This window comes from Scardinius erythrophthalmus (assembly GCF_964197995.2).
Source record: "Scardinius erythrophthalmus genome assembly, chromosome: 5".
In the NCBI taxonomy this organism is placed as follows: Eukaryota; Metazoa; Chordata; class Actinopteri; order Cypriniformes; family Leuciscidae; genus Scardinius; species Scardinius erythrophthalmus.
In genome coordinates this window covers 27,003,518-27,029,481 of record NC_138225.1, presented here as the reverse complement: position 1 = coordinate 27,029,481, position 25,964 = coordinate 27,003,518, and the positions used below count along the sequence as shown (strand labels likewise).

Sequence of the window (25,964 nt, the reverse complement as noted above, 5' to 3'; positions counted from 1 at the left end):
TAGAAGTCTTCTTTCTCCAGGAGCCTTTTATACATAAGCAGCTTTCTCTACCGTGAACGAGATTAGCCTGTAATGTTATCCCCCCGATGCTGATGTACAGATAAAACGTTAAATCTGAAGTAGTAGACATATTTCTCTCGGTTGTTTAGTTTTCTTAACTTTATATCACGGGCTGTGCTGCATAACTAGGGATTCCCTCAATACGTCATCGTCCAGAATTCCCCTGCGGTCAGGACTCTTGACACTAAATGGACTAATACAGTGATATAAAAGACCTAACTCGCACCTTATTGGGGATGTGAATATGGATTAGTGAGTTTTTAAAAATGAAAACATTTGAATTGAAATATTCACAGCTTAAATATACAACCATGTTGAATTTCAGCCCTTAAAAAAAGCAAGCCCTAAAAATACAATCCATTAAAATGCAAGCAGAGTTCATTTTCAAGTAGTGCAATTCAACAAGTTTTTTTGTTTCAAAAACATTTGTCATTATTTTACTTCCATATAAGACCCAAGTTCTACTTTATTTCTTCTTTCTCAGCATTTTCTTCATTTTTTCCTGTGAAATCAATTCACAATATTTTGTGTTCAAATGGAAATTGCACTTTCAAAACAGAGTTTCCTGTTTTCACAGTGTTTCAGGGTTTCTCCTGTTTCAATGACCTTGATAATAAAAGATCTTATCTAGATGTTATGTAGTGAATTGTAGCTCCAAATCTCAGTAATTAAAGGAGGCAGCTCCATTTCCTCCTCTTTATTGAAATATTTTCGTCCCATTTGCTTTAGTGGTGTTATATTGCAGGTTTAAAGCAGCCTCCAGAGAAACAGCTCTTGCTGGTAGCTGATGCCCACATGCACTGGGATCCAGAGTACTCCGATGTGAAGCTCATCCAGACCATGATGTTCCTGTCTGAGCTAAAAAGTATCGCTGAGAGGGCCTCAGGATCCATCAACTCTGCCTCGCCCACGTCAGACACCAGCTCCATCCCTATCGTCCTGTGTGCTGACCTCAACTCCCTCCCTGACTCTGGTGAGTTATATGTAGAACTGCTTATTAAAGATAAATAATTAGAAAGAATGGGGAACACACGTGAGCAATCTGTATTGTGTAAGTAAGTTCTTATGAAGGGTGTCTTCACACTTGGCATGTTTGGTTTGAATAAAATGAACTCTGGTGAACTCTTTATTGCTCTGTTAGTGTGGTTCATTCGAATAAGTGATAAGTGTGAACTTTTGAAAAGGCCAGTCTGAAATATGAACTACAACTTCAAGCACAGAAGCCATAAAATATGAAATTGGCCTTTCTGTTCCTTACCCAACCACATCCACCTGCTACTACGATATTAAAGGGACTGTTCACCAAAAAATTACAATTCTGTCATCATTTACTCAACTTCATGTCGTTGCAAATCTGTATGACTCACTTTCTTCTGTGGAACTTATAAGAAGATATTTTGAAAACCATTGACTTCCATTGTATTGACAAAAATCACTGACACATTTTGCAAAATAACATCTTTTATGTTCTACAGAAGAAAAAAATGAAATAGGTTTGGGATGACATGAAGGTGAGTAAATGATGGCATAATTAAAAAATTTGTGTGAACTGTCCCTTTAATGACAGTGCTAAGAGACATAATGACATCAACTTTTGCCTAAGTCAGATTTGGGTATGAAGCCCTTGCCTCAGCATCACTAGGTTTCCTGGCTTTTCCTCACAGGTGTGGTGGAATATCTGAGTAGTGGTGGAGTTGCAGAAAATCACAAAGACTTTAAGGAACTGCGGTACAGCGATTGTTTAACCAACTTCAATTGCAACAGTAAAAACGGCAAGCCTGATGGCAGCATCACGCACAGTTTCCAGCTGAAGAGTGCCTATGAAGGGAATCTCATGCCCTACACCAACTACACTTATGACTTCAAGGTAAGGAGATTCATAATTCAGAGATATTTCTATTATTTTGTGTTACTCTTTATTTTAAGGTGACAGTTGCATTGTACTTGCTCAAATAAGTACTGAGTAACTACATGTACTTACTATATAGTTACGGTTTAGGGTTAGTTACTTATTTATGCATAACTTACTGTTATTACTATACTAAGTCACCTTAAAATAAAGTGTTACCTTTTTTTTACTCAAAATGGGAATAGAGATCATATAGGGTCTTGGGTATTTTCTACATAAGGGCTCTAGAAATGGCAAAAAATGAAACATTTTGGGGCCAAACATCTTTTTTATTGACAAATTACAGAATTAGGTCAGTGAGGTTGTTCAGATGTGCGTTAATTAATTGAGTTCATAGCTTCTTGCTCATTTTCTTTAGAATACAATTATTTATTATAGAACACCATTTTTCATTTATTACAACAAAACTCTATGAATCTTTAATTGACAAATGAATATCAAGTCAGTAAATAGTCTCACAACATCACAATAAATGTAGGCCTGTCGCGATAATTAAATAACCGTCTGATCGCGATTATTTGATCTAACCGCGATTGTTTCAGACAACCGCGATTATTGCGCTCTTTTATAGGCCTAACGTTACGGCACAAGGGGGAGTCATGGACCAAAATAAATAGACAAGCACTAATTACGTTTTCCAGCAAGATATTCAAAGTCATCTGAAGCCATTTCATAGCTTAATGTGAGGGACAGTAGTATATTTACAATGTTAAATTAAAGTTCACAAACTCGTCTGCAGCTGTCAATCATTCCGTTCAGCATTCAAACAGCGCGCGTCGTCCGGTTACGACAGGATACACGGTAAAACTTTCTCCAATGTGACATTGACGTTATAATGCTTGATCTGTAGATAAAGGGCTGTGGATTTGCATAAAATGACTTTATTTTGGAGTTTTTTTGCTGTTTCTAAATGACTCACTTGCTACCGTGTGCCTACACAGCACAAAGACTATGAATTGGCATCAGACAATAACTGGAGTTTAAAACTGTGAAGAAACAAATGATCAATAAACTGTTGGACTGATATACACTAGGATTTGCGCCCTCGACATTTCTTCGCTCTGTGCCGTGAACTTTTAAATGCGCACTCGTGCAGCGCTGAACACTGTGATTCCATGTTGCATTAAGCACATCATTCTGCACCCGCGATGCGCATACGCGCTTTGTTCCGCTCTGTTTTGAAGCGTATCATATTATCATTATTTGTGCACATTTGTTTTTATTAACATGTTTAGATTTTATTCAATTACTGTGCAGATGTTTTCAAAAATTACTTTTTGCTGCTGATTTATACACTCACTAAGTTTAATAAACAAATTGTCATAGCTATTGAATATATTTATTTAATATTTAAAGGTGTTAACTGTAATCTTACACTGCAAAATGATAACTTACAAAGGATTAAATTTATCACAATTATTTAATGAATGAAGCACAAAGCCCTAAAACAGACAATTAATCGGCATAATCGCCAAAGCCCTAACACAGACAATTAATCGTCAAAGCCCTAAAACTGACAATTAATCGCCATAACCGCACTTATTTTTTAGACAATTAATCGTCAGCCAAATTTCATAATCGTGACAGGCCTAAATAAATGTTCCTGCTTTATTTAAAAAAATGACTCATGGTTCACGTCAAGAGAGTCAGTAATGAGTCTGAATGATTCCCTGACTAAGTGAGTCTGATTCAAAACTAAACCTTTTGACTGACTCTTAAAAAGACATGGTTCACAGGAGTCATTCGTTAGTGAATCGTTTCTCGCTTTGTTATTGTATTGCATGGAAACCAGGGAACTGGCTGCTTTTGGGCTCCTGAGTTTAAATTATTAGCGCAAATTATAATTTTTTTGTTGCATTTACAATTTACCATTTTTAGATGCATGCTGCATATTGAGATCAGTGCCCTTTTTTGAAAACCTATTTCCTCTTCTTTTTTTGAAGGGTGTGATTGACTACGTCTTCTTCTCTAAGACACATATGAGTGTTTTGGGGGTTCTGGGTCCACTGGAAACTCAGTGGCTGAAGGACAACAACATAACCGGCTGCCCACACCCGCACATCCCCTCCGATCACTTTTCCCTCCTGGCTCAGCTGGAGTACCACCCGCCTTTACCCCCCCTCAATGGGCTGCATCTGCCTATCCACAGGTAGTGCAGCCCGCCTTCCCTCACTCTCCTAAACCCCAAATCATGGACAAACCCCAATAATGGGCCCCTAAAACTATAGGCACACACATTAAGGAGTGAAGTACTCGCCTACTTTGTTCCTTTTTTTTTAACCTTTGCACACGATTGTATGATCTTATTATTACATTTTCCAATTTGAAAACAAAAGCTTAATACCAAATTAGGGTTGGGATTCTCTGTTTGGTACAAAACAAATGCTGCTTTCAGGGAAATTGATCCGTTTGTCTGAATCTGAATGTGAGATTGTTTAAGCCATGTGTCAGTATATGGATGGTAGAAATGTGTAACGTGACGACAGATCGTGTAGCATAATAATGTCAGCACGAGTATTAAGACTTTTGGCGCTTTTCCACTGCATGGTACGGCTCGGTACGACTCGACTCGGTACTGCACGGTTCGGCTCGCTTTAGCTCGTTTGCTTTTCCACTGCAGTTAGTACCGCTTCAAAGTGGGTGGGACTGATCGTTATATAGTTGCCGTCTCTACTACCATGACATCATATTAAATAAGAATTTTTCATTCCGTGTTTCCCCATCCACTCCTCGGCAACCGACGAGAGGAACGTCTGCACCTCGTCCACTGACCACGATTCAGCCATTTCTTTTTTTTAAGTTAAACTCTTTTTTTGAAGCAAATACTTTTAAAACAGGTGCTACAGCGTTGGCTGTTGTCTATTGGCTATTTAAATCTAGCGGGTTTAGTGTCTCGTGTTGTAAATACAATGACGCTGGTAGAGATGATTCTGTCTGACCAATCAGTGATCTGCAGTGTTTTCACGTCACATTTTAGTATCGGTATGGTACGCTTGGAACCTCAACAGAGGTGGTACCATTTAAAGCGAGCCGAAGCGAGCTGTACCGTACCGTACCATGCAGTGGAAATGCACCAAAGTGTGCCGTACCGAACCGAGTCGTACTGTACCATGCAGTGGAAAAGCACCATTAGTTTCGATCATCATCTTTTAAATTCCCCTTCAACATCTCATAAATTTGACAAAGGAAGTGTAATGAATTCAAATAAAAATGATTTGTAAATTTCCCCAGTACAATAAAACCACATTTGTCTCTTTATTGTGCATCATCAAAAATTCACTGCATCCTGTCTGATTCAAACTCAAGTTCCCCTATTCGACATTACCAGAAGATGGATTTGCATTAAGATGCTGAAGAGGAAAACTATTTTTAATCTAGTTTTAATCGAAAATCCTTCATAGTGCAATGTGAAGTATTATGCAAAACATTTCTCGAAGTCCAAAATTTGTCTCTTTATTGTGCAACATCAAATATTCACTGCATCCTGTCTGATTCAAACTCAAGTTCCCCTATTCGACATTACCAGAAGATGGATTTGCATTAAGATGCTGAAGAGAAAAACTATTTTTAATCTAGTTTTAATCGAAAATCCTTCATAGTGCAATGTGAAGTATTATGCAAAACATTTCTCTAAGTCCAAAATTGACACCATCAAAGAGGATCCCAGCCCTACTGATTATAACCCAGCTTTGTATGTTTGCTTTTTTCTCTTGCTGCTTGCAACATCGAAATCACATCACCGTACTGATGTATATTTACACAATACAAAGTCCTCCCTTCCTCATTTTTGTCAACAAGCATTTCAAAAGAATATTTGATTGGCAGGGTTGGTGTAATTGGTATAATTTATTGCTACAGAAGACTAGCTAGGAGGGTAAGGGATAGTTCACCCAAAAATTCTGCCATAATTTACTCTCTCACGTTTTTTCAATCCTGTATTACTATTTCTACCAGAAAGACTCAGAGGGCAGGTGAACGTTTGCAGGGTGTTTATTCCGTAAAGAATTAACAGATTTATGTTTAGTTGTATTGAAAAGTTCTTTGGCGTAGACCCCGTCCTTAGTCCCAATCCTTGGCGATGTAGATTCGGCTGATTCTGCCTGAAGATAAAGGCAGGTGCAGAGCCTACACCCGATGGAGGGACAGGGACCAACCTGGTGGTGGTGGAGAGGATGGAGGGGAACGTCAGCGTCATCAACTGCGAACATAAAAGCGAGAGTTCGGTGCTTATATACTTCAGGTGTCAATCAGTGATTGGCCAGACCTATTAGTATGAAGGAAAGACGTGGCATTAGAGTCATCCTGGTAGAACTAACACTAAAGCTATCATTGTGGAACAAAAAAGAAACATGTTGGTAACCCAACAGTTTGGTTACCTTTGACTTCCATTTTTTGTATGGACATTTTTTGTATGGACAAAACACTGAGAAATTTCTTTTTTTGTGTGTGTTCCACAGAAGAAAAAAATGACATGAGGTTGAGTAAATGAAGGCAGAATCTGCTTTGTTGTGTTGTTTCACGCTTTTTTCAATGCTAATGTCAGCTGCATTGGTACAAATTGAACGTTAATTCATATTTATAAATGGCATTTTGTGATTTGTTGGAAATGAGAAAACTCATTTTAATCTCTCAATTCTCTCTCATTTTATTAGTTTGGCACAAGCATATGTTTTAAAGGAGGCATGACATGTTAAATCAAATTTGCCTTGATCTTTTGACATATAAGAGGTCTTTATACCATTAAAACATTCTGTAAATTTCAGAGATTAAAACATACTCCTCATTATAAACCTCATTTATTAAATCATGGCTCGTTTGGATATTGGGGGATTTGTGACGTCACGCGAGCAAATGCATTTACATATGCCTACACCGGATGTGAGCGTTGCCTCACAATTGCATCCTATTTAATACCTTATCCTTCCCTCAGGTTATTTTGACCCGGAAACTGAATCTTTTTATTCTTCTTTTTTTTATTTTTTTATTGAGTGTTCATCGGAGTGGACTACCTAGGACTTTTGTCGCACTTGAACCACGAATACACACACAAATAAATTGACTGGATTCGAAGGTAACAAATCCTAATGTCTACATGTGTATCTGAATGCTTACTGAAGCGAACTGACTTTAGGACCCAGCGGAACAGCTCATTTGCTCCATGTAGGGTTAGTTTAATTTTCTTAAATAATTATTTATTTATTGACAAAATCTAGTAATTTAAAGATAAATGAAATAAAAAAAATAAAAAAAATCTCCAAAAATACTTCATTCAAATATAGAAAACATATTATCAAAATGAAATGAAATAAGCTTTCTGGACAAAAAAATAATTAAGTATAATTTTAGGGCTTTGGGAAGGATTTGTTACAAATTGTGAGCTCGTTTGCGTCTCTGTAGAGATTTCAGAAGGTATCAGCGGCAGGAACCAGTAGTTTATTTTTAATGCCATCCTGGATAACGTCAGAGGATTATATGTGTGATCAGAGAATTTGACCGCAGATTGCTTTGTAAATAAGCCACAGTGTAATGTAACTGTGTAATGGCACAGTTGGAGCAGTCGTCTCTTTTTGATCTGACAGAAGCTCATTTGCAAATCATAAACTATTTGATAAGCCTTTATCTGTAAATGATGGTTTTATATGGATTAGATTTTCAAAACACTTACTCGTGTGCAACAGCATTGTGCAATGATGTTAGCCAATCATAACAGCGTCCGTTTACGGAAAGTCCTTAAAGGAGCCGCTCCTTAAAAACAGATAATTACAGAAGTCAATGAGGGTTGAAAATAATTGTTTTTCCACATTTTTGGGGGGTGCAAAAAGACCTCAAGGAACATATTAAATAATTTACAAAAATTCATGTCATGACCCCTTTAAGAGCATTTCTGTTGTGAGAGGCCGTTTTATCTCCCTGTTATATCTACATGTTTATGGTCCTCAAGGATTTATGGTTCACTAAATTTCTCTTAAACTGGAATGACTTCAATGAAGGCTACATGACTTTAATTCTGAACAGATTTTAAAACAATAGGCATCATACACTTGCCAATTTTGTAATTATAATATAACATAATACACTAAACGGCTACATACTAACAGACTTTCACAATAACACAAACATGCAGAAACATGCGCCATGTTGCAAAAAATAATCAAATAATTTGACTGGATGGATAGTCTGAAGCGAATAAAAATCTGAATACGTCCCCATCAAACACTACGCAATTTTCTGTGAAATTAGATAATCAGATATTCAGATTTTCTCTTTAGGAAACTTACGCTGCCTTGTAAATCTGGGCAAAAGTTTTGTAGTGTATTCCAGCATTAAGCTGAATTTAGCCAAACTAGAATAACTTCTAAAGCATTTATTTGATACAAGTGACATTACTGTTGTTATTTCTCTGCATGATTGCTTGTGAATTCAGACTTTAATAAACCAAAATATTTTTTTTGTCCAAACAAGCAATAATAATTTTTTTAAAAGCAAGTTGTTGAGTTAAAATCCTGGAGCATTTTATGATGTTTAACTTGTGAGGAGTGGAAGTTGGTGGAAGTACTTGTCTAATAGACACGCAATGACTACTTGGGCAAAGCTATAGCTCACCATGCTTTAGCAGACTGTGCCTTTTTCTGTGTGGAGCTGGTATAAGTAAAAAATTTCAAAAAAAGAAAGGTCAGAGGTGCTAAAGTTGACTATGGGGTGTTGGACTATGTGTGCTGCATGCAGAGGTGGACAAAGTACACAACTTCCTTACTTGAGTGAAAGTACAGATACTACTGGTCAAATATTACTCCATACAAGTAAAAGTTGTAAAGACCGATTTTTACAAAAGTAAAAGTATAGAAGTACTTGTTTTTAAAAGTACTTAAGTATCAAAAGTAAAGGTCAATGCATTGTTTTATTATTGTTGCATTGTTGTATGTAATACTTACAGTACCTTATGCCTCTGAATCTATGCCTGCCTACCTACCCTCATTTCAATATCAGATTTATTTACTCAATAACGTCCACAATGCATTCGGACACCCAAATGGCTGTTCCCTCAAATAGTGCCCTATTTAAAGTTTTTTGGCTTTTAGTATGAATATGAATATCTATAAGCTAGTGTGCTCCAAAACAATGACTAAATTCGTCGGGTTCTGACGTCAACCCGACTTTATTTTCCAACCAAAATCCAACGTCTGTCCGCAGTTGGATGTTGATGTCAATCTGATGTCGGGTTCTGACGTCAACCCGACTTTATTTTCCAACCAAAATCCAACATCTGTCCGACGTTGGATGTTGACGTCAATTTGACTTTCATTTCCAACCAAAATGCAACCCCTGCAACCACAATCATCTCCTGACTGACGTTACTTCTTTCTACTCAAGGACCTCGACAGAAATAAAAAGTTCGATATTTGTCTTTCAAAAGTAGTGAAGTTAAAGTAAAAAGTTTCCAGAAAAAAGAATACTCAAGTAAAGTACAGATACTCAAAAAGTGTTCTTACAGTACTCAAGTAAATGTACTTTGTTACTGTCCACCTCTGACTGCATGTTGCTTATCACTTACTGCCATTGGACAAACAAAAACAATAACCACACTGATTAACTCCCATCCCTGTAAAGTTTCATTACATATTTGGTTTGGATACAGACAACACATTCACATTTTTTAATAGCTGATGGTCATCAAAAACGTAATTTAATCAGAAAATGATGAGCAATATTTGACATTCTAAAAGCAACATCCAACACAACATGAACAAAACTGTGAGTCTTATCGGCCTCTATGAGTTCACTTTTGCAGAAAATGATTCACAATTAGAGCATTCCACTTTGATCAAACTGTGCCTAGTCTGAATCATCTTTTCTACAGCAGTACTGCCTGTGAAAGCAAGACGCTTACAGAGTGAGCCAGCACCAGCATCCCCTCCATCCACCCATCCATCTGTATTCTTCACCAGAGAGACATGTTGACTACTAAAGTGACCGTGATCCTGTTATAATGTTGCTGTGATGGTCAGCAGTGCTAAGTCAGTTTGCTTTTGCACTGGTTTTGTGGTAGCAGTAGTTTTGTTTCCTGAGGCTTATATTGTGTGTATATGTTTAAAACATATCCAGTATCCCTCACAGAAATTCCCACTGAACCAGCTGAATATACATTTCCAAATATAATTGGCAAAGGGTCTGACTGGCCATGCTATTTTAATCCAGATTGAACATGCAGTGTTTTAAAACTAGTTAGAAATGCATGTGGAATATAGCGCAAGTCTTTCCTTGAATGTGGACTGTGGCATCAGGGATTGAGGTCAGTCTTGTTGAGAAATTCTAATTAATGAAGGACCTGCATGATTGTAATATGTAAAGCATAATTTTAATAAACTTGAGACACAATGACTGGAATTGGCTGGGGGAAAAAGCAGTTTCCCAACTTGATGATGGCTTTATCATTGGCTTTTCGCAATGACTCAACTGAGGAATACATGTTTTCTAAATGTGTTTTGGTTTATTAACGCAAATACAAAACTCATCTTTATTGTGTTGTTTTGCAACTGAAAATGGTGCTATGTGTGGCCCATTTGTAAAACAAACTGAAAGTCCTGTCCTAGTGTCCTACCTTAAAGGCAATAAAGATGTCATTTAAAAGGAAGAAGGTTGTGAGATTTTTATTTCAAAATAATAATCACAGTTTTTTTTAGGCAGCCTATGATAACAACATATAAATTTGTTGCTGTATAGCATTCAGCACACTAGAGTTAGCGGTTTGAACAAAAGGAATAGTTGGAAGATTTCTTGCGGTTGGTCTTGTCCACATTGATTTATGCCGCAGTGGGCGCAGCATTTTCCTTGACAGTTCTTTTGCTAAAGGAAAAAGAAACAAAAGGAGAAGATAGTTAGACAACGCAAAGAAAAAAAAGAAAAAAAAAAGGCAAATCTAGATTAGAACGTTTCGATTTTGGGAGTTAAAACTTTATATCCTACCTTCTCATTACTTTTGAGATGATATTGTTGATCCATCGTGCTTCGGGGTTTATGCAAACTGTTTTGCCGTCCATTTTGGTAATCCTGAAGAATTGAAAGAGATTTGATGACTATATGCAACAATATTTGTCTGGGCTATAAGTGACATTTTTCTGAGAGCTGCGTGGGTAAATGTGCAAATAATGTAAAGTATTTTCGAGAGCTCTGAGGTTTGTTAGAAGAGAGGAAATGCCCACCCCCATGCACATTTCCCCATGTCTGTGATTGAAGCGTATAGAGGCAAAACATCATGACTCACAAGATCTCGGTTTTACGACAGTGTGCTCCTGGAGGCAGGATCTCAATCTTATGGAAGAGACGAGGTGGGATTACGGCTGAGGTGGTGGTCAGACACTGACACTTGTTGTTGGTAGCAATCCCATCCATTGGGAATGCTGAAACAGTTAGAATTATGTTTCTCAAAAGTACAATATTAAAATCATTTGAGCAGAATCAAAGGCATGAATTAAAGCTAATTTTGTTTGTTTTTTAAATAATAAAGTACATTTGTGCATCCCAACAACAACAGCCGAGAGCATAAAGTAAGTAACACAGATCCACCTTTAAACTTTAAAAGCACCTTATAGACATATTTGATCAAATAAATTAAGGTAATGCACGTTAATACACAAGTTTGTATTAAATTAATACACAAATCATATAAATATTATACAATAATTTAAAATGTGATGATTAAATATAACAGTTTTTTTTTCTAGACACTTACCCATGTGGGTTGAGAAGCAGCAGACTGCAAAAACTGCCAGCAGTAAATATGAGTTCAGTGACATGATGAGGCTGAGATCAGGCGTGGAGTGAAGCAGGTCTAGGACGAGAGGCGTCTTCTGCAGTTTATATTGATGCTCAAAAGAGGAAGTGATAAAGGAATAAAAAAAAATGCATTTGCATTGACAGCATTTTGCTGTCAGTGGAAAATAATTAGCTTTGCTCTAAGTGGAGTATATATGTATATATATACATAGTCTTTGAAGCTCTACATTATTTTTCAGGACTTTGTTTCATTTACTGTAACACTTAATTTTAGTGTTCTTGTTACACATCTTACTTAACAGTAAATTATGCATAATGCACCTAACCATATTCCTAACCCTACCTTATAGTAAGTACATTTGGTTCATTAATATTACTCAGTGGTTAAATGTAATTACACTGTAACAAGGACACCTTGAAATGCAGTGTAACCAACTTTACTTCTGAATCTTATTAGTGGATTTTGTTAACTCATTGGTGATAATTTACACATGGCTATGGACTTTTGTTTTCACGTTTTGTAATATAATTTGCTTTTTTGTTTTCCTATTGTATTAGTTATTAGAATTCATTAGTAATAAAAACTCAAAGTGTCAACAGAAGAATCATTTATAGCCTAAAATTATCTTCCATCCTGAATGTAATAAGATTAAAACAGCTCAATAATAAAATAAAAATAATTAGGGAAAATACCTACACATTTGTTGGGGGAAACTGCATGCACACATATATAAAGAATTTTTAAAAAGTTGTTTCCTTTCATATTGTATGTTTCTTATCACAATTTTGCAGTCTTCAAGTCTCTTTTATCCGCAAACTACTTTCACTGTTTCACTTTGGAAACTGGTTTCCATTCTCTTGAAAAGATTTGAAATATACTTTCAGTTTCATGTTTTAGTGGCTTGACTGAGCTCACTCCAGATATAATGTACACAAAAATGACTGTCATCTGAAATTTGTGTTTTGGGATCTAAAGACTGATATTTCACTATGACAGAAAACGTACTTGGTTACTTACGTAACCTCGGTTCCCTTAGAGATAAGGGAATGAGTACTGCGTTGCAAACGCTGTGGAAAAACTCCTTTTCTCGAGAATATTGAAGCCATTATTTTAAAACGCATTGCATGCAGCACAGGCGAGAGCATCAGGCTCGCGCGAGCGAGCTGATAGGCTGTGCTGTGGGCAACTGCACGAACCAATGGCAGATCAGCAGAGGCGCGCAAACCAATCAGGTCGCTTGGCACACTGCCAGTGTCAAGCGCGCGAAACTGCACGTGATCAAAGCATATAAATATAGATAATAATCCGCCATTTGACAGGTATAATCGACTGAAGCGAAAAACACCTGATATAAGAGAAATAGCACGGCAAGGCAACGCAGTACTCGTTCCCTTATCTCTAAGGGAACCGAGGTTACGTAAGTAACCAAGTACGTTCCCTTACGAGAACGTTCTCTCGTACTGCGTTGCAAACGCTGTGGGAACGCTATTTAAAACGCCGTGCTATTAATCTTTTGGCCGCTCTGACTCACCAGAAGTTCCGGGAAGTTACAGAATAGCCAGTATAAACGAGACCGAACATCGGGCCCAGAGATTATCCAATAATTAAGATCTGGGCCAAGGGCCAGATTAGCTTAATCATAATTCATAAAGACAGCTTGTGTGTCCAATTCCAAAACTAGTCTGGGTCCACAGAGCCAGGGTCTAGACAGAAAGAACTCGTGCCTGCAGGGCAGGAACATCTAGGTTATAGAACCTCACAAATGTGGACAGAACGGACCAGCCGGCCGCCGCACAAATGTCCTCAATAAGAACACCACTCGACCAAGCCCACGAAGAGGCGACGCCTCTCGTGGAGTGAGCTCTAATACCTATGGGATAAGAGAGGCCCAGTGAGGTGTAAGCCAGAGCAATGGCGTCAACTATCCATCTGGACAGCGTGAGCTTAGTCACAGGAAGGCCCTTGGATCGGCCCCCGAAACAAACGAAGAGCTGTTCAGACTGTCTGAAAGAGGCCGAACGCTCCAGATAAATTCTCAAAGCTCTGACGGGGCAAAGCGTGAGAGAATCACTGTCCTCTTCAGAGGAGGGAAGAGCTGACAGAGAAATAACCTGGGCTCTGAACGGAGTTGAGAGCACCTTAGGCACATATCCATGTCTTGGCCTAAGAGTGACCTTGGAGTCATTAGGGCCAAACTCCAGACAGGAAGCACTAGTAGAAAGCGCCTGCAAGTCCCCTACTCTTTTAACTGACGCCAGTGCTAGAAGCAGGGCGGTTTTCAGAGAGAGGAGCTTGAGATCAGCTGACTGAAGTGGTTCAAAGGGAGGTCCCCTAAGAGCCCGCAGGACCAGAGAAAGGTCCCAGGCCGGTACAGACGGTGGCCGAGGCGGGTTAAGCCTTCTGGCGCCCTTAAGGAAACGAACTATAAGGTCGTTTTTACCTAAGGAGGCTCCGGCTTCCAATACGTGAAAAGCAGCAATGGCTGCCACGTACACTTTGAGAGTGGAGGGGGAGCGACCCGCATCCAACATCTCTTGCAGAAAAGAAAGCACTTTTGGCACTTCACAAGTGTGTGGGTCGAGGTTCCGAGCTAAACACCAGCTGGAGAACGCTGACCATTTAAGGTGATAGAGGCGTCTAGTAGACGGAGCTCTAGCCTCCATAATAGTGTTCAGGGCACCCTCTGGGAGATCCTGGGGTACCCGTTGAGTGGCCATACATGTAGGGCCCACAAGTCGGGATGGGGATGCCAGATTGTCCTGTTGGCCTGAGCCAGGAGGTCGCACCTCAGTGGAATTGGCCACGGGTCTGTTACAGACAGTTAGATCAACTCTGGGAACCAAATCTGGGTCCGCCAGAGAGGAGCCACCAAGAGAACCGCGCTTTTGGTGTTCCTGATCCGTTCGATGACCTGAGGGAGCATCGAGACCGGAGGAAACGCATAGAGAGGAAGGTTGGGCCAGTCGTGGGCCAACGCATCCCTGTTCTTTGAAAAGAAGATTGGGCAGTGACAGTTGTCTTCTGAGGCGAAAAGATCTACTTCTGCCTTCCCGAAGACCTCCCATAGCAGGAGAACTGTCTGAGGGTGGAGAGACCATTCCTCTGGGGGAACTGTGCCCTGAGAGAGCATGTCTGCTCCTGTGTTCAACGTGCCTGGCACGTGAGCTGCCCTGAGCGAGCGCAGGTTGGTGTGAGCCCAAAGCAGGAGTTGCGTGGCTATGGCAAACAGGTTGCGGGACCTGAGGCCACCCTGGCGATTTATGTAAGAGACCACCGACATATTGTCCGTCCGGACCAGCACGTGGTGTCCAGCCAGGTGAGGGAGGAAAGTTTTTAGGGCTAGAAAAACTGCTCTCATTTCGAGGCAGTTGATGTGTAGGCGTTTCTCCGAGCTCGACCAGAGGCCGGAGGCAGGCCTGCCCTCGTACAGAGCTCCCCAACCCAAGTTGGAAGCGTCTGTTGAAATCACCCTCCTCTCTGAGACCACCCCCATGCTTACGCCCTGCCGGTACCAGCTGGCGTCTTTCCAAGGGGCCAGGGCTTGAACACAGCGCTGGTCCACCTTGATAATCAAGTGGCCTGAGTGCCAGGCGTGGGGTGGCACCAGAGGTGCTAGCCACAGCTGAAGAGGATGCATACGCAGTAGGCCGAGTTGGAGTACTGATGATGCAGAGGCCATGAGGCCAAGGATCCTCTGAAACGTTCTGAGGGGTACATAAGAGCCCTCTGTGAACGATGTCGCGAGCTGCTGAATTGTTAGAGCACGGGCCGGTGTGGGCCATGCTCTCATAATTACGGAGTCGAAAACTGTTCCCAGGAACGTGATACGTTGGCTGGGCAACAGAATACTCTTGGCAAAATTGACCTTGAGCCCTAGACATTCCAGATGTCTGAGGAGCCAGGCTCTGTGAGTATGTGACTCCGCCTCTGACTGAGTCAATATGAGCCAGTCGTCGAGGTATTTCAGGATGCGCATGCCCCGCTGTCTCAGGGGGGAGAGAGCTGCATCCATGCACTTCGTGAATGTATGAGGTGCCAGTGCCAGTCCAAATGGTAGGACTGTGTACTGGTATGTCTGCCCCTCGAAGGCGAATCTCAAGAATGGCCTGTGGTGGGGGTTCACTTGAATGTGAAAGTAAGCGTCTTTTAGATCTATTGAGAAAAACCAGTCGCCTGGGCGAATCTGCGCCAGGATGTGTCTGGTCGTGAGCATTCTGAACGCCCGTGACATGAGAGCCTTGTTCAGATGACTGAGATCTAAAATGGGTCTCTGGCCGCTGTCTTTCTTTGGAACAAGAAAGTAACGGCTGTAAAATCCTGACTCGCTCTGAGAAGGGGGGATCTTCTCGATGGCCCCTTTGGCCAGCAGACTTAACACTTCAGTGCGGAGGACATGACTCAGTGTGCTCCTTACCGTGGTTTGTATAACCGCGTGAAAACGCGGTGGTCTGCGGGCGAACTGAAGCGAGTAACCGCGCTTTATGATGTTCATCACCCATTCTGAAACTCCGGGGATAGCTTGCCAAGCTAGAGCCCGCAGAGCCAGAGGCATTATCATATCTGGAACGCCCGGAGTTGGGGGTTCGAACTGACATGTATGTGAGGGGGAAATTTTGCTCGATTTGTGCTTTTTGTGGGTCGCTGTTAAAACAGCGTTTGTGTGCAGGGGCGCGTGACAGGTGATGGGCCCATGTACTGCATTTAAAACTGCTCCAACCGCCTGAACTGAAGAGGGGGCTGAGAGTAGCACTCGAGCGATCTTCGGGGCTGGTCCGGCCGCGGCGGGACAATGACCCCTCTTTGTGCCGGTTAGGACGGCTTTTTGGGCTCGTGATCGAGCGTGAGCTTCGGCCGCGGGCCCTGGCGCTTAGGGAACGGGAACCGCTTTGCATGCCTCAGGCGCTGGCTGGTCTCAATGACTGGGCGGGGCTGGAGGACCTCTGAAGCTACCCTCTCAGGTCGCGGTGTGCTCTTGGGGCGCCGTTGGACTGAACTGGAGCGTTTGGGTAGAAAATGCTTCATAGCGCTGGAAGCTTTTTGAGCCTCAGTGAAGCGTTCTGCGAAGCCGCTGACAGATGGGCCGAAGAGACCAGATGCTGTGACTGGAGAATCGAGGAAGGCGGTCTTGTCTGCGTCCCTGATTTCCGTCAAAGTCAGCCACAGGTGGCGCTCTAAAACAACCAGGCTGGCCATATTGCGGCCCAGGGCTTGAGCGGTGGTTTTTGTGGCCCGTAGCGCCAAATCCGTCGCACTTCTGAGGTCCTTAAAAGTGTCTGGGTCAGGGCCTGACTCGTCCATAGAGCGGAGGAGCTTTGCCTGAAACACTTGGAGGGTCGCCATAGCGTGAAGAGCAGAGGCGGCTTGACCGGCGGCAGCATAAGCGCGGCTGGCAATGGCCAAAGTAGTTCTCCACGGCTTGGATGGGTGCACAGTTTTAGACCTCCAACTTCCTGCAGTGGGAGGGCATAAGTGTTTTTCTTCAGCGCCGTCAACAGTGGAGAGCGTTGAAGAAGCCGATGAGCGCGTTCGCGCTGAAAAGGGCGCGCGCCAGCTTTTAGTGAGCTCCTCGTGGACCTCGGGCAGAAATGGAGCGGCGCGCTGACGAGGGGCCTGTTGGCGCCCCGGCAGGTACCACTCGTCGAGGCGGCTTCTGGCGGGCTCGGCTGGGGAAAGCCAGTCGAGTCTCAGCTCGTCGACAGCGCGAGACATGACACGGAAGAGTTCGGCGTCGATGTTCGCTCGGGTGTCAGAAGGATCTAACTGAGGGGGGGGGGCGGGGTCCGCGGAGCCCGACCAATCCTCACTCTCAGATGCCGCCACAGAAACTGCGTCATCCATTTCTTCAACAGATCCGCCAAAAGAGACGAGTCCCGCCGCTTCAGATGAGGGGCGTTGGTCGCTCTGAGAGAACAGAACTGGAGAAGAGGGCGTGGGCGAAGCACGTGGAGAAAGGCCCGGCGTGCATTCGCTAAACTCACCGCGTTCAGGACGCCTCTGATCGCGCCGCTTCTTCCTACGGGGCTCGCGAGGCACCGAAGATGGAAGACGGGCGGGACCACTCACCGACGAAGCGAGCGCGAGTCTCGAGCGGAGAGTAGAAACAGGCATCCCGTCGCAGAGAAGGCAGCCGCCTTTAGTGAGCGCTGACTCGGCGTGCTCTGGGCCTAGGCAGGCCGCACACTGTGTGTGTCTGTCAGACACATGCAGGGGAACCCCGCAGGATTCACAAATAGAGAGCGGCATTTGAAACAACGCCGCGCGCTGTGAAAACAGCGATTTAGCTCTTTTAGAAAGCGAGAGATAGAGAAAAAGGATACTCGTCGGATGCCACAGGGAAACGCTCAGCTGGCAGATGCCGGGATGCGAAGCTGTTCCGCTGGACGGCTGTTAGACGACGAGAGGCTTCTATCCGGAGAAGATCAGCGACGAGGTGAGTCGAGAGCTGAAGGAGATTAAATCTGTCAAATGGCGGATTATTATCTATATTTATATGCTTTGATCACGTGCAGTTTCGCGCGCTTGACACTGGCAGTGTGCCAAGCGACCTGATTGGTTCGCGCGCCTCTGCTGATCCGCCATTGGTTCGTGCAGTTGCCCACAGCACAGCCTATCAGCTCGCTCACGCGAGCCTGATGCTCAGCAAGCTTCAACCACCACCAATGTGCAGCATCCACCTGGATGATGCGACGGCAGCCATATTGTGTCAGAACGCACACCACACACCAGCTTATTGGTGGAGAGGAGACTGAGTGATGAAGCCAATCAGTATAGGGATGATTAGGAGGCCAAGATGGTTAGAGGCCAAGGGGTGCCGGTGTTACACCCATACTCTTTTTCGAAGGACATCCTGGGATTTTTATTGACCACAGAGAGTCAGGACCTCGGTTTAATGTTTCATCCGAAGGACGGATATAATTATCCATAATTTGGTAACACTTTATTTTACAGTGTCCTTGTTACATATGTTACATGTACTTACCATAGTAATAACAATAAATTCTGCATAATTACATGCAACTAACCTAGCCTGGTAATACCAAACTCTGCTACTTCGCTTTGCTTCGTAGACAGAGTCTGGAATGGCATAATAGAGAAGTGTTTTCTCTCTCGCGGGGGTCGCTTGTCTGAAGTTTAAAATCATTGGTTACCCATAAGCCAATCACATAACGTTTGGTTATGGCGTGTGTTATGCGCATGCTCAGCCGCATCTAACTTCCACTGTAAACACATGTATGATGTGAAAACAAAAACCATCGAGCGAAATACCGGAGTGAACTGTGAACGACTTTTGCAGATTATGTGAAGTAAATCTACACATCCACGGTGCAATCAGCGTCTACGTCACGGCTCTCAGCCCGCCCTCTGTTCGTTGATTGGCCGGCTGTTTTCAGGACGGAGGAAAACGGAAAGCTATGACGCTGTCTCAGACTGAGTACAGAAGCAAAATGAAATTGAGCGGAAGTACGAAGTCTGACGTAGTCAGGCTACAACTAACCCTCAACCAAATCCTAATCCTACCTTAACCCTATAGTAAGTACATGTAGTTGCTTAATATTACTCAGTACTTAAATATATAATTACACTGTAACAATGACACCTTAAAATAAAGTGTAACCCATAATAGTGTACTGTAACTATACGTAACGTGTAACAAGGAAACTTGTCTTTTAATGCTTGCATACTTTACAGGAGAAAAGTATGACATAAGAAGCATAAAGCTTTATTTTGATAATATCTACATGTCCTGTACTACAATGGATTTATCTAAATTGTTACAGATAAAAAAAAGGCAAATTTACACTCAAATCTAGACTCAAGTCTTAGACTCAAATTCTCGTTTTGTCAAAGATGGGAATTTTAGTGTACTTTAAGTGGATGATCATTTTGCTGAAACTTGTTTACTAAAATAGTTTGACAAACACAACTGCCTTGTTGAACAGACAGAAATTGCAAAATAAGGGAACAGAAAATGCTGCCTTTGTCAAGCTAAAGATTCCATCTATTTTCAGACTGCCCAGCTCTGAGCAAGTGCTGGCTTGGGCTTTTCTTTACCTTACCGTAAATTCAGCCAGCATCAAAGGCCATGGGTCAGCAAGATAAATGTCTGTAAACCTCCAAAAAAAGAAAAAACTTCCAGTAATGGTTGAAAATAAAACAGTTCTGAAGTGGCAAGCAATATAAAATCCAGATATAAATCCAGATATAAAACCAATTAAATATCAATGGAAGGATGAAAGCAGCAGTTGGAAGAAGGCAGCCTTAATATTAAAATTGGAGCAGTTTACAAAAGAAAAGTATGCCAAACTGCCAGAGGAGAGCTTTAAGAACATTTAATTAAATCTACAGTGCAAAAAAATACTGTCCAAGCCATTTTAGGATTACAGATTCAGGTTTATTTTTTTTTTATATATATATATATTTTTTTGGTGTTCTGTAAACCTAAGAAATAAGTATGTGACTATGAAAAGATTTTTTAAATTTCAATATTCTGTGTGCCATTGCAAAAATAAATAACATACCAAAAGTGCCATACTGTATCATGTATGTTCTGTTTTGGTTTAGTTTCATTGTTTTTTGACCAAAGTGTGTTCCATTGATGAATGATTCAGTTCACCTTTCGTTCTATTAAAGGGATAGTTCACTTTGAAAATACATTTTGGTATGTTTTAGCTTACCTCAAGGGCATCCAAGATGTAGGTGTCTTTTTTTCCGCAGTAGTTTCAATTTGGATATTTTTAGGTCAAACCGTTCTTGTCTGTCAGTCATTTCATGCAGGTCTACGGTCACTGTCTCAAAGAGCATGCACAAAGTCCAAATTAAAACAATTCCCCATCGTCCAAATTAAACAATTCCCCATCGTAAGTACACATTGATGGCCTAAGACACGAAACGAGCGGTTTGTGTGAGAAAACGAACAGTATTTATATCGTTGTTATCTCTTGAAAACAGCACACGTCCAAATGATCTGACGGCGCGGGCGGGTATAGATGTATACATAGATGTCGCCTTGGCTGTTCCAATGAACTGCAGTAGCGAAGGCGACATCAAGTGTACACATCTATACCCGCCCACGGGCGCGTATAGATATATACACTAGATGTCGCTTGGCTACGGTTTCGTTCCAATGAACTGCAGTAGCCAAGGCGACATCTATGTATATATCTATACCCGCCCGCGCCGTCAGATCATTTGGACGTGTGCTGTTTTCAAGAGATAACAACGATATAAATACTGTTCGTTTTCTCACACAAACCGCTCGTTTCGTGTCTTAGGCCATCAATGTGTACTTATGATGGGGAATTGTTTCATTTGGACGATGGGGAATTGTTTTAATTTGGACTCTGTGCTTGTGTTTTTTTGACAAGAACGGTTTGACCTAAAAATATCCAAATTGAAACTACTGCGGAAACAAAGACACCTACATCTTGGATGCCCTTGAGGTAAGCTAAAACATATCAAAAATTAATTTCAAAGTGAACTATCCCTTTAATGAACTCATTTATCCTGTGTATATATACTCCCTGTTTTGTTCAGTTCTCCGGTCTCGTCTTGGTTAAATGGATGTTTCCTGAGGATTTTTGGATTAAAGACTGTTTTAATTGAGCTATTCATCTTTTTGTGCTTATTTATACAGCCACTCATGACAAATTTCATTTGGCCATATTTGTATGCGGTGTACAAATGGGATATATGGGGTGTACCCCTCCCCATATTTAATTATGAAAATTGTATTGACCTTTGTCTCTGGATCCCAAGAGATCTTTTGACTTTAAATTGCCTTTGACCTTTACGGTAACCTTTTTTGCCTACCTGTTTTTACATAAACCAGGAAAATATACATCCTCTCACATATATATTTTAGAATGTTGGTCCAAAAGCTTTGATCTGCTTTTGTTTACTTCAGAAGGAACATTTGTTTTTCAGGTGTATCATGTTCTTATACATGTCATTTCTGTGTATACTAATTTTTTTAAAAATATACTGTGTGACAATATGACTTTGTACAAATATTAATTAAAATGCATGGGTGTTTTTCTTTTTTTACAGTCTCATTGTGTGTGTACATGTCAGTAAGGGTTTAGGAATACACAACAAAGATTCAATCAACAGAAGGTTCTGAGTGAAGATGAAGGACGCAAATACACATGGGGATGAACTAAGTCAAGTCACCTTTATTTATATAGAGCTTTTTACAATACAGATTGTTTCAAAGCAGCTTCACAGTGATAACAGGAAAATAATGCAACAAAGTTTGTTTCAATTGTACAGCAGATCTAGAAGAATATAGTGCCATAGTCCAACATGAGATCAGTGATGCTTCATTTTGTTGAAAAAAAAAAAGAAGTTATTAACTTCATTTTTAAGTTCATTTATCTATATAGCCAGTGATGTCATTGTCCAGCTAAATGAGAACAGCTGTGATGAAGATTAGTGTCCGGAAACTGATGAGTGGCAGGAAACTCAACCAAAGGACGAATTAATACGAAACTAAGAACAAACACAACTGGATATGTGTGAAAGTACACATGCAGAACAGGTGAATTCTCTAATTGTTGAAGTTTTTCTAAAAGTCATGAACATCCAATCTTAAATTATGTACTTTGTCTAGTTCAACAGCTTTTTGTGGTGGAAATTACATTTTAACTTATTTTTGCCTCCACTAAATGTATAGCCAGAATTTGATATAGCCTAGGCTACATGCAAAACAACAATAAATCTATCTTGATTTTTCATCACAACTCAAATGTCACATCATGCCAGTCTCCTGTTTACTTGGAAAACAAGTCTTGTAAAACTGTGGGATAAATATAATTTTTGAAAGAAAAAATAAAAGAAATAATTTTCACGAAATAAATGAAAGGCATACATAAAAGGCATCTGTAAAGTGGAAAAAAAAGAAATAAAGAAAAAGAATCAACATCCAGGAAACAGAATTGCCCAAAGTTGGAAAAATAAAATAAAAATTCTTTAGAAAAAAATATTTAGCTATTTCGTGGGCCTGACAAAAGCCTATGCCATCTTTCATATAGACTGGAAAATGAAATCATGCTATGGAATCGACAGGCATTAGCATAATAATCGCAAAACGGGGTTTTCCCCCAGCTATTCAGAATGGTAAACTGCAATTTGACATTTAGTCACTCGATCAACACATTATCCACAAAATCCACAGCACCAATGGAGTGGTTTGATAAGTGCATTAATAGACTGTACAGTGTACAGCATGTGGGTAGTAGAAGGCCTGAACATGTCGTCTACACAATGCGTTGAGGCTTTTGTTCCACTTTCCGTTCACGAAATAGATGCAGAAACGTCAAGGGCTCGCGCTGATATTTAGCTCGTGGGGGCGCTTCCGTGGATTCTGACCACACGAGGCTCCACTCATTTCTACTGTAAGAGGTATGACTCATAATTCACAGATTAGTAATCGGGAACCCTAATAAATGAAAATATTTTTATGAGATTACTTGTTATAGCTATTTCCCTACTCCCCCATTGCTGATGTCATCATATGATATAGGCCAACAGCCTGTTATGTCTTTTACTAGTGAAACCCAAATAATGAGTCTTTCAAAACATGTGAACTTTGTCGCTGTAGCCTACTCACAGGAAGGTAACCATAGGCTACGTCACTTGTTTTTCAGTAGGATACCTGCTCAGACATATTTGCATTACACTGCCATTTAGCTACAAAGTAGCCCACAAACATCCGATAAATTGAATAACAGCCCTCATCCTAAATTGGCTTATAATGATTGTTAGCGTTGGAAATAAAGCCTTCAGAGGCATAAGCTTTATTTTGTTAATATCCTTAACTCCAATGGGTTTATCTAAATACATTTCTGATGTAACAATATGTTTTGCATATCATTTCGTTAAATACGAAGTCCAACTAAAGATTTCCACAGGAACAAAGTTTATGAGGTAGGCTAGCTTGCTTTTGGGATAGGCCTATGCTAGGTTCATTTTCAGCTATTCTGAGACATGGTATTAACAGAAGTGCCTCATTCTGGACCTGGCATCATGTATTGCATAGATATGCCTTGTCTATGAGGCTATAGCTGAAATTAAAAACTGCCCTGATCCCTGAATCACTATTACAAAATAAAAACCGGAATGGTCTTTGTTTTTCACTTCCGTATACTGGTCTAATATGGCAGTAAATTAACATGCAGTGCTGCTGGTGGCCTTCAAAAATCCTTAGATAAACTGTCGTATTTCACATTGGAACGTATTATGAACAATGTAGTGTTAGGAGCACAGGCCATTGGATCATTTATGGTCATTCTTTCTTACTCATTTGAGAATTTGTGCAGGTATTGCACCCCATGGCCTTTACAAACCATGTCCAGTAGGGGGCATAATCCAGCAAGAAAAAATACAAGAACCACATGAATAATACATATCTCAGAATCCGCACTATTTCTAGTTCACTAAACAAAAACGTACATTTGTGTCATGAATCTCATGATCAGGTTACTCGTTACAGACGGTCAGATGTTCTTCCACTGAAGCTCAACGGATAATGGATCACCTCAAATCTGAAGAACATGATCATCAGGTTTTACACAAACTTTTGGAGTTCATTCAGTCATTAAAACTAAAGGGGACAAACTAAATAATAAGAAATTCTTACATTGATTCGTGTTAATTTTTTAATTCAACTTAACTCTGATTGTTTAAAATAAAATAATACATTTGTAATTCAACATACATTTGGCACAATATAAATACAACAAAACACACACACACACACACACACACACACACACACACACACACACACACACACACACACACACACACATATATATTTATACATACATATATATATTTTATTAAATATATTAATAATGTTGTTTAAAATAAAGAACATTGAAAAGCAAACTCTTACTAAACATTATATCAAAATATTCTTTGACAAACAGTTTTTTTTTCTTCAATTTTACACAGCTTCTTTAACGGAAACCATGCAAGGCATTTACAGATATATAGGTTGACCAGATTCAAAGGTGACATAAAAAAAGACCAATGACAGCATCCAGACTGGTACTGCATGTGAAACAGCAGAATAATTCCTTCCTTTCATGCCTCTCCTTCTTCTATAATACTTTAAAGTAATTTAAGATGAATTGAAGAGTCTTTATCTTCTGAACTGAAGGATCTTTTTGAAATAAATCACTTTTTTTATAGACACCATTTCTAAAATCACAATCACAAAAGGGACCCTGTTCTCACATAGTCATCTGATGTATGATCTGGTGCTCAGCTGTCCATGAGTGTCTTAATTCGCTTGTAGTCGTTGTCCTTGTGGAGATTTAGGATTCAGGCAGACTCTTATATGAGGTTTCTTCAAAATCACACTGTTGGCAAAATATGGAGCGTTTAGTTTACACTGATCAAATCAATAATCACACATTGTTTAACACACACAAACATCATAAAAAACATTCTGAATAATAAATTTCATTACACAATCTCAGTGGTGTCACAGAAAGCACTTGGTTTGTGCACTTTCCAATCCTTGATGTTTCCAGGTCGCAGACTGTCATATGCTCTGTGGCACAGGCATCGCTTGCTTATGAACATCCGTTGGCCTAAAGAAGAGATATCAATAAAAAACTAGAGAATAAAACTGCATGCTAACCTATCTTGATGTTGTTACTCAAGTGTAAAAATATCTAACTTATTCTTTAGGTGACCTGTTAGACTTGTCATGTTTGTTTGCTCACTATTATGCCAAAGCAATAAAGTAAAGTAGTAAAGTAATAAAACGTGCACTCATAAAGCATGTAGTACATGTAGTAGGCTACAAGTGTAGACTTAATGTCATGATATTACGCTGAAAAGTTAAGATGTGAAAAAGCTCTTACCCTCAGTGAAAGCCATGCAGATGAGGAAGACCAATGACATGAGAAAAATGCTCCGACTCATGCTTGACCAAGATGTGATGAAAGATGTGAATGTGAATGTGAATCTAAGCTTTTATAGACATACCTTGGTAATTCCCTTTCCTTCCATTATCAAAAATGACATCATCCTGGTATAATGCTGCCAAGTCATAACAACCCCAAATTGAAGAACTTCAAAATAATTTACAAAAATTATTTATTTTATAATAATTTAACATATGGATGTTTTAATGCAATAATGCATGTACACAAATGCATGTTTTCTTTAAAAAGGACACTTTATCTTAAAATGTGTGCATATTTTCCA

At 40.4% G+C, this 25,964-nt stretch overlaps 2 protein-coding genes across 3 annotated transcripts in view; one reads left to right on the top strand and one right to left on the bottom strand.

Annotated features, from left to right (window-relative positions):
- cnot6l (CCR4-NOT transcription complex, subunit 6-like) overlaps nucleotides 1-12,489 on the top strand; it is a 30,705-nt gene extending 18,216 nt beyond the window's left edge. Inside the window, exons 10-13 of one of the 2 annotated variants that reach the window (XM_081366314.1) lie at nucleotides 806-1,033; nucleotides 1,725-1,927; nucleotides 3,913-4,118; nucleotides 9,831-12,489. In XM_081366314.1, coding sequence (XP_081222440.1) covers nucleotides 806-1,033; nucleotides 1,725-1,927; nucleotides 3,913-4,118; nucleotides 9,831-9,864 — 671 coding nt within the window. In that variant the 3' untranslated portion in view covers nucleotides 9,865-12,489. Of the gene's footprint in view, nucleotides 1-805; nucleotides 1,034-1,724; nucleotides 1,928-3,912; nucleotides 4,119-9,827 lie in introns of both variants that reach the window. The other variant, XM_081366313.1, reaches the window with a different exon arrangement.
- Nucleotides 10,602-20,702, bottom strand: cxcl13 (chemokine (C-X-C motif) ligand 13). Its single transcript, XM_081366317.1, has 6 exons — nucleotides 20,420-20,702; nucleotides 19,802-19,856; nucleotides 11,700-11,817; nucleotides 11,232-11,367; nucleotides 10,934-11,017; nucleotides 10,602-10,813 (listed from the first exon to the last, which is right to left on the bottom strand). Exons 1-6 carry the CDS (start codon nucleotides 20,428-20,430, stop codon nucleotides 10,771-10,773), a joined length of 447 nt encoding a protein of 148 aa, XP_081222443.1. The 5' UTR covers nucleotides 20,431-20,702; the 3' UTR covers nucleotides 10,602-10,770.
- Between the last annotated feature and the right edge of the window lie 5,262 nt (nucleotides 20,703-25,964).

Bases quoted from the DNA above. Each gene is read 5' to 3' on its own strand.
- cxcl13 (XM_081366317.1), bottom strand. The intron at 11,368-11,699 runs GTAAGTGTCTAG...TAACTGTTTCAG, and splicing joins CTGCTTCTCAACCCACATGG to CATTCCCAATGGATGGGATT. The intron at 11,018-11,231 runs GTGAGTCATGAT...TCAATTCTTCAG, and splicing joins TGTCGTAAAACCGAGATCTT to GATTACCAAAATGGACGGCA.